The 15,088-nt window shown below is 45.1% G+C and overlaps 1 protein-coding gene across 2 annotated transcripts in view; it reads left to right on the forward strand.

Annotated features, from left to right (window-relative positions):
• Nucleotides 1–15,088, forward strand: part of SMG1 (SMG1 nonsense mediated mRNA decay associated PI3K related kinase) — a 257,696-nt gene that overhangs the window by 96,689 nt on the left and 145,919 nt on the right. For both annotated transcript variants that reach the window (XM_033962915.1, XM_033962916.1), the window contains 4 exons: nucleotides 1,427–1,623; nucleotides 6,951–7,115; nucleotides 8,741–8,895; nucleotides 9,104–9,246. In XM_033962915.1, coding sequence (XP_033818806.1) covers nucleotides 1,427–1,623; nucleotides 6,951–7,115; nucleotides 8,741–8,895; nucleotides 9,104–9,246 — 660 coding nt within the window. The remainder of the gene's footprint in view (nucleotides 1–1,426; nucleotides 1,624–6,950; nucleotides 7,116–8,740; nucleotides 8,896–9,103; nucleotides 9,247–15,088) is intronic.

Consider the following 15,088-nt stretch of genomic DNA (forward strand, 5'->3'; position numbering starts at 1 on the left):
AACTGGAGGGGGAGAGGGAAAGGGGGCTGCTTTGGGGAAAGGATGTTCTGGGAGGCAGACAGCTTTGCTTGTGGGGGGGGGAGACAGAAGGGGGGCCACGGAGAGACAGTCAGGGAGGAACTGGAGGGGGAGAGGGAAAGGGGCCTGCTGTGGGGGAGGGGTGTGCTGAGAGCCAGACAGCATTGCTTGGGGGGGGAAAGACAGAAGGGGGGCCACGGAGAGACAGGGAGGAACAGGAGGGGAAGAGGGAAAGGGGGCTGCTTTGGGGGAGGGGTGTTCTGGGAGGCTGACAGCTTTGTTTGGGGGGAAGACAGAAGGGGGTCACAGAGAGACAATCAGGGAGGAACTGGAGGGGGAGAGGGAAAGGAGGCTGCTTTGGGGGGAGGGGTGTGTTGGGAGGCAGATAGCTTTGCTTGGGGGAGGGGAGACAGAAGGGGGCAACAGAGAGACAGTCAGGGAGGAACTGGAGGGGGAGAGGGAAAGGGGGCTGCTTTCTAGCATCCGTTAATGTAACGGGCTTAAACACTAGTAAGAACATAAGAATTGCCACTGCTGAGTCAGACCAGTGGTCCATCATGCCCAGCAGTCCGCTCACGCGGCGGCCCTCTGGTCCAAGACCAGCACTTTAACTGAGACTAGCCCCACCGGCGCACGTTCCTGTTCAGCAGAAACTTGTCTAACTTTGTCTTGAATCCTTGAAGGGTGTTTTCCCCTATAACTGCCTCTGGAAGAGCGTTCCAGCTTTCTACCACTCTCTGGGTGAAGAAGAACTTCCTTACACTTGTACGGAATTTATCCCCTTTCAACTTCAGAGTGTTCTTGTCCTACCTTGGAGAGGGTAAACAACCTGTCCTTATCTACTAAGTCTATCCCCTTCAGTACCTTGAATGTTACGATCATGACCCCTCTCAATCTCCTCTATTCGAGGGAGAAGAGGCCCAGTTTCTCTAATCTTTCGCTGTACAAACAATCTTCCATTGTAACCACCATTTTTAACTCTTTTATAATCCGCCTTGAACCGCAAGGTAATGGCGGAATAGAAATCGCGTAATGTAATGTAATATTTCTAGAAACTGACCTCCTAGTTTTTGTATGAATGTATGTATGCCTAGAAACTACCACTGAGTAGCTTGCAGGATTGTTCATAGGCAAGCAGGGACTAAGTTGGCAGATGGAAATTTGTCATTGTAGGGGCACATGTGCAGGTGGAAGGTATTTTAAGTGTGCTTGGGTTTGTGTGTATTTAAGCATTATGTGAAACACGATGTCCCTCTGTTACCTGAATCTGTTACTGTGTTAACTTTATAGTTTTTTTAAATTTGCCAAGTAGAAATTTAAAAATGAAATGAGAATAGTTGCTTATTAACTAATTTGATAACTACTAGTTTAAAATCTCACTTAAATTTGTTTATGTCAAATTCTGCAGGTATTATCAGGAGTCTTGCTGCCCACACTGTAAACCCCGACCAAGAAATTATCCAGTGGACAATAGCAGATAATGATGAAGGGCACAGCAGCAATCAACTTAGACTTATTCTTCTTCTGCAGTACTTGGAGAATTTGGAGAAACTGATGTATAATGCTTATGAAGGATGTGCCAATGCCTTGACTGCTCCACCCAAGGTTAGCAATTTAATTCTAAAACAGCCCATCTGTATGATTGAAGTATTATACAATTACTTTCAGAATTGTAGATAATTTATCTGGCATTCTGAAGCAGTAATCTACCTGGCAAGTCACATCACTGTCACACGATTCCATTGTATTGTCGGCTCAGAGGGTTCTTCAAGAGTTATAAGAGCTCATCAGCATGTGTAGGGATTTCCTGCATGCTACTGAACCTGTTGTTTGTCTTGACAGATTACTGGTGCTGCTTTTAAGGTTGTTAGTGGGGTTTTTTTTAATTGTATTTTTATTTTGAAGACCTTGCTTAGTTTAAGTTTAGCTAGGGATCCCCAATATATGTGTCACTGCAGCTATCTGTCATTGACTAGAGCTTAATTACCTACTTTTAATTACTGTATATACTCAAATAGAAACCGAGGTAACCTTTCCCCCCCAAAAGGAGGAAAAAAGGTTGACTCGAATATAAACCGGGGGGGGGGGGGGGGGGGTGAGGAGACAGAGAGAGGTGTTTAATATTCAAGTGCAGTGCCCTGCCAGGCTCTGCACCCAGCCCCCTCCCCTGCCAGGATCTACACCCAGCCTCCTTCCCTCCCTGTTAGGCTCTGCACCCTGTTTGCCCTCCCTGCTCTGCCAAGCTCTGCATCCAGCCCCCTCCCCTTACTCCCTTGATTGCTATGCGAGTCTCTGTACCCTGTCCCCCTTCCTCCCTCCTCTCCTGGTCTCTGTACCCAGCCCCCATCCTTCCTGCCTTGGCAGGTCCTTTACCCTGTCCCCCTCCCTTTCAATGCCTTACAAGCCTCCACCGGGCCTACCATAAGTCCTGGTGGTCCAGAACAGGAGGGATTTCTCCTGCCCCAGCCAGCTTTAACTTGGTTTATATTCAAGTATATACGGTAGTGTGTTAGGTACCACTAATACAGTGATCCACACAACCTGCTTGCTTCCCTTTTTGCAGTCATACTCCAGTTTACTCTTGACTACAGCTGAAAATGTTTAATGAACAGCAATAGGGGTGATGATGTGTAAGAAACCCCGTTTGTTTTCAAAAATTTTCTAAAAGGTTCTTTAAAAATCCTCTGAGCCAACTCGCAGATTGTTATATGAATTTCTACTCCGGCTAACTAAAGTAGGCCAAGCTTCTGAACGATAGGATAGATATTTCTGACGCAGTCAACTGTTCTTATCTTTCACATTCATGAACATAGTGAATTTCAGATATGTAACTTTATCTACTACAGTAAATATATTTTTATGTATAGTTTGTCCTAGTAGCTTTCTTCTTCTTCAAACTCGATCAAAGCCCTCGCTTTTGGTTCTGGCACCATAAGCTTTAATGCACAACTACATGAGAATTCCCACCACCACCATTTTATTTTTGAGATTGTTTAAGAGTCAAAATTCACAGCACAGTAACAGATGAGCATTGGGCTCTGATGTTCCCCCACCCCGTTTCGCTTCCCATCAGCTTACAAATTTTTGCATTTTATTCCATCCCCACCTCCTTCTAGTAACTACATATCTATCCAGTCCACTATCCCAAACTGCTTTCACTATCCCTCAAGCAATATTCTATTACAAAGCCATAGAATTTTGTACTATAGCTGTTGTCTCCCTGTAGTCGTGAACTTTGCAGAAGGTTGTCACTCAAAACTCTCAGCTCCTCCCCTTGAGAGAGCAGCTCCCTGTTCAGTTTTTTCTTTTTCAAGCAAACTGAGAAGGTGTGTTCTGATCTACTCTGCTTTCTTTTATTATTTTGAGTACTTGCCATTGGTTCTTTTACTGTGCAGCTTTAGTGCTCAGAGGTTCCCTTCTCGAGTTTACTCTGCCATGGAATGGAAAGGGGACAGACCAGCAAGGGCAGGCTTGGATCCAGGGGAGTGGTCACTGTCCCAGAGAGCATTCAACCTCATAGTACAGTGCTGGGGAAGACTGGAACTGGATCTCTTGGCCTCAGCCAAGAACGCAAAGACAGATTGCTTCTATATTCAATGAGCCAAACCAGAAAGCACAGGGCTGGACACCCTGATTCAGTCCTGGCCCATAGAGTTGCTGTGGCCCATGGTAGGCCAGATCTTCCACAGAGTCATGAGCCACCAAGATATGGTAATACTGGTTGCTCTGGGTAGAATTACCTGACTCTGAGGTGCTGTTTGGGACTGTTTCTTTGCTTCTGAAATCAGCACTCTGAACAACAACAGCAGAGGTGGTGATTTCAGGTGCTGAACCTCAGGCACACGCGGAGACAGACATCCTAATGTCATTGGGGTCCTGCACTGGTGAGTGAAAAGGACGCCACGACTGACTATCAGAGGAGAATTACCTGACCCTGAGGTGCTGTTTTGGGACTGCTTCCTTGCTTCTGAAATCAGCGCTCTGAACAACAACAGCAGAGGTGGTGATTTTGGGTGCCGAACCTCAGCGGGCACCCGTGGAGACAGACGCCCTGACATCATCGGGGTCCTGCACTTGTGAGTGAAAAGGACGCCACAACTGTGGCGCATGACCGCAGAGCATGGCCAAAGGGCCTAAGTGGCACATCAGGCCCCTTCAGAACCCCTTGGAGACACATGGAGCTATTATATTTAATATATATGATTATATTATCTATTAAAACTGATGGGGAAAAGAAAAGTGAAGGCAAAAGTTTCAACACCTGTATCAGCTGGCCCTATGGATAGACACGTCGCGCCTACCAGTGTCGCTGGATCAAGTGTGAGCGTAGGTTCATTATCAGTGGCATCGCCCAGCCCCTTAGAATGAACTCTGTTTCCTCAACCCAATACATCTGTTGGTCTGGATCCGATAAATGGATCCAGTTCTCATCGTGTGGTTTTATCAGGACAACTGGTATCTCCTCTGTTAGTTTTTGAGGAGATCCAATAGCCATATCCTTTCAGGAGGAGGCTTTTGTTGCACGAGAGACCCGGGATGAGCCACAGGAAGTTTCCCTTAAAGATTTGTGGATGATTAATACTAGAGTTGAGGAGTTATTAAAGTCAGTGGTGACTCAGAATGTAAATTTTTCTAAAGAAGTAGTAAATAAGTTAGAAAATATTGATTCCAACTTGAAGGTTTTGGAGAAATGTATTTTAACAACTGAATCTCATGTCTCAACTCTACAAGTTGTGTCTTCTTCAGCTGTTAAAGACTCGCATATTATTCACACTCGATTTGAGAAGATGGAAAACATGTTACAGGCGAAAAATCTGCGTCAAGTCAATTTCCCCAAAACTCACTTATTGACCCCAGAAATTTTATTGCGGAAATACTTTAAAGAAATTTTGGGGTTGGTGGATGCAGAAACGTTGCTCATAACAAATTTATATTATATTCCACAGAAAAAGAAAGCTTCTGCAGAATTAGGAGTAGACCAGTTGGAACAGATAGAGTTTAATTTAACTGGTTTCCTTGATGACTCACAAGATATGATTCAAACTAGGTCTACCCTATTGGTGACTTGTGCAAGAGAGATAGATAAGTCCATAATTATGAAAGCTTATTTTTTAAATAAACTTACAAAATTTGTGGAGATAACATTCTAATTTTTCCCGATGTAGCTCAGGTAACCCAGTTAAAGAGGAAAGCTTTTTTAACTTTAAAATCAAGCCTTGGAAGCCACATTTTATCTGAAGTTTCCATGTAAATGTCTTGTGAAATTTAAAGAATGTGAATATATATTTTGGGATTCTGTACAGCTTGAACAGTTTTTGCAGCTTCATGAATCTAGTAAATAGTTTCCACTTAATTAAAATTGGAGTTTAGAAAGTATTTTGCACCATTAATAGTTGATCTTAGATCATGATTATATTTGATTTTATTTCCTAAGCTATATCAGGATAATTTCTATCGTTATATGGGCTAGAGGAAATTATGGTTACTGTTGATTAGGGAAAATTTCCCTTACTTTCTGTTTTGTTTTGTAATCCTTTCTTTATTATTATTTGTATAAGGATAATGTTTAAATTAAAAAAAAATAAATAAATACTGGTTGCTCCGGACTGGCCTCGTCAGCCTTGGTACACAGATCTGGTGTGACTGCAAAGAGGCAGGTGTCTCAAGCTGCCAGTTCATCAGGGACTCCTCAGCGAGAGCCCAGTTCCCATGGAGAATTCAGAGCTCTTTGGTCTTATAGCACGACTCTTGAGCGCATGGCCCTAACTTGGAGGTAGACATTGTGACTCTTCTGAGAACGAAGAAGCCTGTGACGTTTGTGGCTTATGCAAAGACATGGAAGACTTTCCAGTTATTGTGCGTCAAGGAGCAGATGGAGCCTTATCTGGCTTTCATTCCAGTTATCCTAGCATTCCTGCAGGATGAACTAGAAAAAGGCCTAGCAGTTTCGTCTATCAAAGTACAGGTGGCTGGCCTCTTGTTCTTTAGGGCTCAAAGAGATAAGCAGTCACTGGCGTCTCATTCAGACATCATTCGTTTTTTGCAGGGGTCCCTCAGATTGCGGCCTCCAGTGCATCGGACGTTTCTGTCTTGGACCTTAATGTCATTCTAAAAGTTATATCATGGGCTCCATATGAACCTCTGCCAGATACGTCTCTCTTGGATCTTACGGTCAAGACTGTGTGTCTGGTTGCCATAGTCTCCGCAAGGCAAATTTCAGAGTTACAGGCTCTCTCCTGTAGAGAACCGTTCCTCAGGTTTACAGAGTCTAGTGTTTCTCTATTGGTGGTACATTCATTTCTACCGAAGGTGATTTCAGCCTTCCATATCAAACAAGAGATTGGGAAACCTAACTCTAACTCCTACACAAATCATAGATGGAGATACATAACCCACTTGTCAGAACTCCTGTACTCTTCTACCAGAAAGAAGATTACAAGGTAAGAACCTAATCTTCCCTTCCCCTCCAGCTGCCTAAAGGTTTTTTTTTTAAACTTCTTTATTCATTTTATCTCTTACAACAAGTGTATAAATAATTGACATATTAAATTGTATACATCACTTGAATTTCTTATCATTTTGACCTTAATACATATGAAAAGCCAATCTGGTGTTATTAGATGAATGTCGCTTAGCAACAAATCAGTTTGGTGCATATCAATAATAAAAGGGAGAGTCTTGGCAAAGTGTAAAGCCAATATCTTAGCCAAAAGTTTTCCATCTACATTGATTAGTGAGATAGGCCTGTAGTTTGAAACCAAGGTGGGATCTTTATTTGGCTTTGGCAAAACTATAGGTAAATATTCAGCCATAGTACCTATAATGCAACTTTTAGCTTTTATCTGACTTACACACATTTGAGAAATTGAGAGGTTAAAGTTATTAACTATAGCTATCTTTAGAAAGAATAAGCTGTAACTTTTTCTTTGTAGGTCATTAGAACATTTTTCTATACCAACCGTCAAACGTGCCAAGACTGGTTAACTCGGATTAGAATTGCCATTATGCGTGTTGGATTGTTGGCTGGCCAACCAGCTGTGACTCTGAGGCATGGTTTTGATTTGCTCACAGAGATGAAGAGCACAAACTTCTCTCAGGTACTAACAACTTTTTATATTTCACATCTTGTATTTTCATGCTGTTGAAAAGGCGATGGTGAAAGCTAGAAGGATGCTTGGGTACATAGGGAAAGGAATGGCCAGTAGGAAAAAGGAGGTATTGATGCCCCTGTATAAGACTCTGGTGAGAGCTCATTTAGAATATTGTGTACAATTCTGGGGACTGCACCTTCAAAAAGGATATAAACAGGATGGAGACAGTCCAGAGGAAGGCTACTAAAATGGTTGGTCTATGTCATAAGGCGTATCGGGACAGACTCAAAAGATCTCAATATATATACTGTGGAGGAAAGCGGGAGAGGGGAAATATGATTGATAGAGACATTTCAATATTTATGTGGTATGAGTCAAGTCTGTTTCAATTGAAAGGAAACTTCAGAGTGAGAGGGCATGAGATGAAGTTAAGAGATGATAGGCCCAGGAGTAATCTAAGGAAATACTCTTTTACGGAAAAGGTGGTAGATGTATGGAATACTCTCCTGGTAGAGGTGGTAGAGACATAGACTGTATTTGAATTCAAGAAAGTATGGGTCAGGCACATGGGATCTGTTAGGGAGAGGAGGAGATAGTGGATGCTGTGGAAGGGCAGGCTGGATAGGCTATTTGGCCTTTTATCTGCTGTCATGTTTTTATGTTTACTATAATGAGACATAATAATAATAATGATGGGATATTTTTGCAACAGTGTTGGTGTTTTTATCAACAGTTATACTACCGTGTTTCCCCGAAAATAAGACCTATCCGGAAAATAAACCCTAGCAAGATTTTCAGGGTAGATCTTAATATAAACCCTACCCCAAAAATAAGCCCTAGTCCCCGGAACTTAACCCGAATGTCCCAGGATTTGCCGGCAGCAATGCTTCTCTCCCCACCTTCCCCACACTGGCGTAGCCAAACCCCCGCTGACCCATCTTTCCATCTCTCCCTTCCATCCAAACCCCGCTGACCCTCCAACCGTGAGAACAGTTTCGGCAGCACTCTAAACAGGCTGCTTCGTGGCCTTCTCCCGCTGGGGCATTCCCTCTGCCGCATCACTGATGATGTCATCAGTAAGGGCACATGGAAGGCCACAAAGCAGCCTGTTTAGTGCTGCTGACACTGCTCTTTGGAGGGAGAGAGGGAGGTCTTGCGGTTGGCAGAGTTTGGATGGGAGAGAGATGGGAGGGATAGAAAAATGTTGTGCACAGTGGAAGAGAGGGAGGGAAAAATACTGCTGCATAGGGGGATGGGAGGGAGGGATAGAAAGATGCTGCAGAAGGAAGGCACAAGGTGATGGGTGAGATGGGAGGAAAGATGCTGCACATGTTGGGGAGAGAAAGGAAAGAGGAAGAATTGGGGTGAAGGAGAGGAAGGGTAAGATGATCATATACATGAAAAAAATAAGACCTAACCTGAATATAAGCCCTAGTACATTTTTTTGGGCCCAAAATGAATATAAGACACTGTCTTATTTTTGGGGAAACACTGTATATGCCGAAAATAATAATTTAATACATGTTAAACATTGCTGCTTTCTGACAGGATAGATTACACTCAGGGTGGCTTGACCTTATCCTATTGCTACTTTTTGCTAAGTTTATGAAGTTGTTTGACTCCATTTTTAGGGAAATGAGCTGGAAGTGACAATCATGATGGTGGTGGAAGCTCTTTGCGAGCTTCATTGTCCTGAAGCCATACAAGGGCTAGCTGTCTGGTCTTCTGCAGTTGTTGGAAGGAGTCTCTCTTGGATTAACTCTGTATCCTTGCAGGCAGATGGCCGGTAAGTTAATATATAGCACAAAAATAGCTAAAGATATATGCAGATTTTCTTTTTCCCTTTAGGAAATAATTTCATGTTGAATATTATACATCACAACCTCATAAACCAAGCATTAAAAATAAAATAGACTCATTTATTAAATTATTCTCAACTTGATCTATTAACTAGTGAAGCAGAATTCTATAATAATTTTCTTTTTCTCTTTAAGGTTTGAAAAAGCAGCTGCTGAATACCAAGAACATTTGTGTACCATGACAGGTGTGGATTGCAGTACAACAGGCTTTGATAAATCTGTTCTGAAGTTAGCTAATTCAAATGGTAGCAATTCTGCCAGTCCAAAGCATTCAAATGGTAAGAAGCAATTACTGAAAGTGTTGTTTTTTTTGGGCCTGCTCTAGATTCTTAATTCCCTAGTTTAATATTCAGGTTGCAAGACTCCATAAAATTCAAAGCTAAAAATATTTCTTGTGCAACAGAACTGGTAGTCTTGACCTGTGGATTACATCATCAGCTGTGAGGGTTGTAGAGAGCCCATTGTTTTGTTTTCATACTCCACCTCCCATCACTCTGGGATGAGCTCCATCCCCTCAGTCTTACTTTCTACAAGCGAGGAATAGGAAGCCTGTGTGTTCTGCTCAAGTTTTAATCTTTATTACTTTTGGGCTTCTATTATTCGGTTGGAGGCTTCCAGTGCTGCAAGGATCCTGGTCATCCTGGGACATCTCTGGTTGTGAGAAGATATGATACATACTCTCATGTCTGTAGCCCACAGGCACATGCCTCACATGATTTCTGTGTGGCCAATCTGAATCAGTAGTTCCCAGAGCTCAGGGTCCATACCCATGGGAGCAATCTCACCCCAGGTTCATCATCAGTGGACTTGAGTAGCTCGCCCCAAGTTCTGTCCGCAATGGACTTGAGTGCAGAATGAGCGGGTCCTGTGGCAATTTTATTCAGGATTGGAGCCGACTGCATTTCTCCCCCCACAGTGTCATTTACCTCCCCCCCACAGCGTCATTTCTCCCCCCACAGTGTCCGGCAGGGAGCTGAGGGTCCAGTTCTATGTCAGGATGCCAGGCTTGTCTGAGGCAGAAATTTTCTCTCCACTTTGATCAGAGGTTTCCCTATGCAGCTCTAGCACAGACGCATGGCATAATTGCAGCCTATGGGGAAAATGTTTTTTTGGGGGGATCCTTAAAAGTCATTTTTAAAGGTTTCCGAGGTTAGGGATCAGATCCCTCACCTCTTAAAACCCCTTCTCTGCATTGTTTGAGTTTGTGTTTTTTCTCCACGAACTGTTTAAGGTGCCAGAATTGCTATTGCGACAGCCATCTTGGATTTTCCGTTTTTGTTTTAAAAACCTCTCTGCCTCAATATCCCTTATTTTTTGACAGAAAACAGTATAAATTGACTCCTCAGGTAGAGATACTTCAGGTTCATGCCAGATTTGTGGCGGATGCCTATCTGAAGTGGGTCATTGTACCACATGCCGCATGGCGTGTGAGGGGGTGACAGGAGCTTCGGGCTTCACCTCCTGTTATTTCTGATGGCTTAGATGCTTAGCTGGAGCATTTTGGGGGGCAGAAATTCCAGCAGGAGAAAGCTGACTTGGCATCTCTGATGAAGCGCAGCTGCATGCTGGTGGACAACCAGCAGAGGTCAGAGCAGAAGATCCTGCCAGGACCCTCTGGGCAACCTGGGCAGTGGTTCATTCCCAAATTTATGCACATGATGCATGAAGCCTGTTCAAGTTTTAAAAGCTAACCTAACGCTGTGGGGGCATCGGTGGAGGTAGCGCCAGGGTTTTTAGCGAAAGGCGCAGGGTCCACCCCCAAGGAGCCATACAGATATCACAGAGACCCAATGTCTGGTGGATCCAGAGGACGAAAGGTTTAGAGTGCATGCCTTTAAATTCTCATTCAGGATCCTCAGCTCTTGGAGATTCAGCATTCCAGCTTGGGGGGGGGGGGGGGGGGGCAGGTCAGGGGGTGTTGACCACAATCAGGTGGCAGCCCTGGATCCTGGAGATGATTTGAAGGTGCAAAGGTTGTTCAAACCCTCCAGCCTATATATTTTAATTGTGGAGGTGCTCTAAAAATTAAATTTGGAGCTGCCTCAAGCCTCCATGGCTCATTGCTCACTCATGAGCAGCACTAAAGAACAGAATACCTGTTTTCCCTTATATCCAGAGATCACAAAGATATTAACAGATCACTGGAATGCTCCCAGGGGGCCCTTAGGGGTAGCTGAGTCCATGGCTAAACTGCCTGATGGATTCTGAGTTCCAGCAGTGGTTTGCTACGGTTAAAGTGGATTCGCTGGTGGCGCATGTTACGAAGTGAACTTCACTCTCCAGTGAAGGGATGTAGTCCTCAAGGGTACACAGGACCGCAGGATAGACTTTGTCCTCAAAAGACAATTTGAGGCTGCTATCCTGGGACTGAAAGCAACGGCAGCGGCATCTTATATTGCCTGGGCTTGACACTCTCGGCTAAGCCGGGCTCTGGATCTGAACAGCAACACTAACCCCCAGCCCCTCTTGGAGGGGGTTGACCATGTTGCAGATGTTCTCTGTGACCTTTTCAGGGTCTTGAGCAAGATCTCAGCTTATGCCATCTCTGACCATAGAATGCTCTGTATTGGGTAGTGGGCGGGAGACTCATCCTCCAAGGCGACCCTGAGCAAACTCCCCCTTTCAAGGATATTTGCTCTTTGGCAAGGCCCTGGACAATCTCATGGTTAGTGTGGTGGATCGTAACCTGAAATCATTATCAGATAGCAGATTTTGGAATGTGAGGGGGTCCGGCAAGGGAAAATGTTGTTGCTTCTAGCGGTATTGCTAGTATTCAGGACCATCCTCCAGTCAGGGGGCATTTCAGGGCCAAAGACAAAGGTTCGGGAGTACCAGGCATCCATAAGTGTCAAAAGGCCATTCCTCTGCAGCTTCCTAGAAACAGCAATGACGCCAGGACAGTGGCTGTTCATCCCCCCCCCCCCCTCGCTCCCAAAGGGTGAGAGGCAGTCTGGCAGAGTACTGGCAGGCTTGGTAAAGATCTCTTCAGATCAGTGGGTGCTGGAAGTCATTTGGGAGAGGTGCAAGCTAGAATTCTACCAGCCCCTCCCAGACCTGTTTCTCACTTCTCTGGCAGGAAAACTGGAAAAGGCTGCCCGGGAGCGGGTGATGGTTCAGAGATCATTGCTCTACGAGTCATAGAGCCTATACCGCAAGGAGAATGGGGCTTGGGTAGATACTCAATATACTTCATCATGCCCAAGAAGATTGGAGTCCAGTTCTGGATCTAAAGTCTGTCAAAGCAGCCCTCAAAATCCTCCGCTTCCTCATGGAAATGGTGCGGTCGGTCATCGCCTCTGTTGCACTGAGGGAATACCTTGCCTCTCTGGATCTAAAAGGGGCATACTTGCATATTCCCATCTCTCTGGCTCACAGAAAGTTCTTGAGGGTCCATATTCTGGGCAAGCATTTCCAATTCTCTGCTTTTCCCTTTGGCCTAGCAACAGCACCATGAACCTTTACAAAGCTGATGGTTGTGGTAGCAGCGCACCTCTGCTAGGTAGGAATTCAGGCGCATCCTTACCTGGACGATTGGCTCATAAGAGCACCCTTGAGAGACAAGGGAATGAAAGTGGTGGATCAAGTGGTCTAGCTCCTACGGATGTTGGGCTGGGTAATCAACTTCAGGAAAACTCCCAACTCAGTCCATGGATACTTGGGAGTCCGTTTTGAGATTGTGCAGAGCAGGGTCTCCCTCCCAGAATCATGCAAAATGAAGCTCGTGAGACAAATTTGGTAGATTTGCGGCCTGCCAGCTCCCACAGCTTGGCAATGCTGAGATCCATTGTATCTACAATAAATGTGGCCACTTCTTTCCAGGTGGTCTCCACAATCGGATGCCCTGGACCTCCTGCTGCTATGGTCAGGCAAGGCATGAAGCAGCCTGGACTGGTGGCTGGAACCAATCCTTGGCCAGGGCAATGCCACTGAGTATCTCCCAGTGGGCAATTCTGACAACAGATTCCAGTCTGTTCGGCTGGTGAACGCATTAGAAGGGGCATTCGCTGCAAGCGCAGTGGTTCCCATCTCAGAGGACTTGGTCAATCAACTGCTTGGAGCTGAGAGCGATACGGCTAGCTCTGTGGGCTCTGGGCGATGCCCTGGAAGGAAAGTCAGTCCGAGTCTTCTCAGATAAATGCAACTGCAGTGGCCTATATAAATAAGCAAGGAGGCACCAGGCGTGCACCACTGAGCTTAGAAGCTCGTCTGCTCTTTCGGTGGGCAAAAGCCCATCTCTTGGCCATCTCAGCAGCTCACGTTGTTGGTTTGGAGAATGTGCAGGCAAACTTCCTAAGTTGGCAGACCTTGGTATCCTGAGGAGTGGTCTCTCGGAGGGCCTTTGACTGCAGAGTCAGGCACTAGGGACATCCGATGTTCGACCTCATGGCCTCAGCATCCAACAAAAAGGGGGCTCATTTCTTCAGCCAAAAGTATGAGCCTGGAAGCACTGGGCTGGACGATCTGGTCTGAGCCTGGCTTGTGGAGGAGCTCCTGTATATGTTTCCCCCAAGGCCAATGATAAGAGTGTTTTGATGGGTCAGATTGCACTCAGGTCGAGTGATCCTGGTAGCTCCATATTGTTCAAGGTGGCTCTCCATATTGGTCAAGGTGACTTAGTAAGTCTGCAGCAGGACGAGGCTTTCGGGCTTCCTTGTCATCTGAATTTTCTCTCACAGTGTCCCATTGCCCTGGCCTAGAGGATCCGGAGTGCTTTTGTTGTACAGCATGGCTCTTGAGCACGAAGCCTTAAGATGGAAAAACTATTCAACTGAAGCTATTGCCACATTACTGAGGTCCAAGAAGCAGTCCACACTAGCAGCTTACACTACAGCCCGAAAAAGTTTCAGGAACTGTTGCGAGCAAAAATGCTTAGATCTGATGACAGCACCAGTTTCAGTGGTGCTGGCTTTCAGGAAGGTCTGAAGAAAGGCCTGGTAGTTGGGTCTTTCAAAGTACAAATAGCCGGACTTTTCTGCTTCAGAGCTCAGGTTAGTAAGCACTCTTTGGCATCCCATCCAGATGTATCCAGATTTTTGAAGGGAGCAGTATATGTTTGCCCTCTAGTGCACCAGCCCTTTCAATCTTGGAACCTTAATCTGGTCCTACAGGCCCTGTATGAGCCTTTGGAGGCAGCATCCCTAATAGATCTAACGGTTAGGACAGTTTTTTCTTAGTGGCTGTGACATCAGCGAGCAGAGTGTCGGAGCTGCAGGCTCTGTCCTGCAGGGAATCCTTTTGTCAAATCTTAGAGGCTAACAACTAAATTCAAATGGTCCCTTCCTACTGAAGGTTGTGTCCAGTTTTCACATAAATTAGGAGGTGCGACTCCCTGCCTTCACACCTGCAGGAGTGAAGAAAGCAGATAGTGCTGAAAGTCATATCCAGGTGGATCAGGGTGGCAATATCTTCCGCCTATATTGGAAGCAGAAAGCAATCTCCAGTGGTGGTGAAGACGCACTCAACTCACAGCGTCGTAGTCTTGGGCAGAGTCTAGAGCAGTTTCACCTGCAAAGATTTGCAGGGTGGCCATTTGGTTCAATCTCTACACATTCATTAAGTTTTACCGGGTGGATGTAGAAGCTGGACTAGACACCACTTTTGGGACCTCAGTACTAGCAGCAGGTTAATCTCCCACCCTAGGAACAGGGGACTGCTCTGATATCTCTCGCTGGTCAAGATTTCTGGTCCTGTTGCACAAGAAGGAAAGATTAGGCTCTTACCTTGCTAATCTTCTTTCTTATAAACAGGAATGGTAGTCTTGACGCTCGCCCGGTCAGATGTATACTAGCTTGCTTTCCTTTTCAGAAATGCCTGCTTAGTCAGATGTCTTGTTTCTATCTCCTGCCCAGTAGGGTCAGGAATGAAGAGGAATTCACTCGTAAGAGGCTCATTTTAAATACTGAGCAACAGAACTATTGGTGCAGATGTCATGCAGGTAGGTGGCTCCTTTTGTTTCCTCCTCGTTTGTTTTGCTTAGTAGTGTTTTAAAAGTTTCATTGTTTAATGTTTTTATTTAGAGCAGAATAGACTTACCATTTATACTCAAATATAAACCGGGATTTTTGGGCCAAAAAATTGTTGAGAATTTGCGGGAGTCAGTCAGGAAGCCGCTCAGCGCCA

The sequence above is a fragment of the Geotrypetes seraphini genome, chromosome 11 (genome assembly GCF_902459505.1).
Source record: "Geotrypetes seraphini chromosome 11, aGeoSer1.1, whole genome shotgun sequence".
NCBI lineage: Eukaryota > Metazoa > Chordata > Amphibia > Gymnophiona > Dermophiidae > Geotrypetes > Geotrypetes seraphini.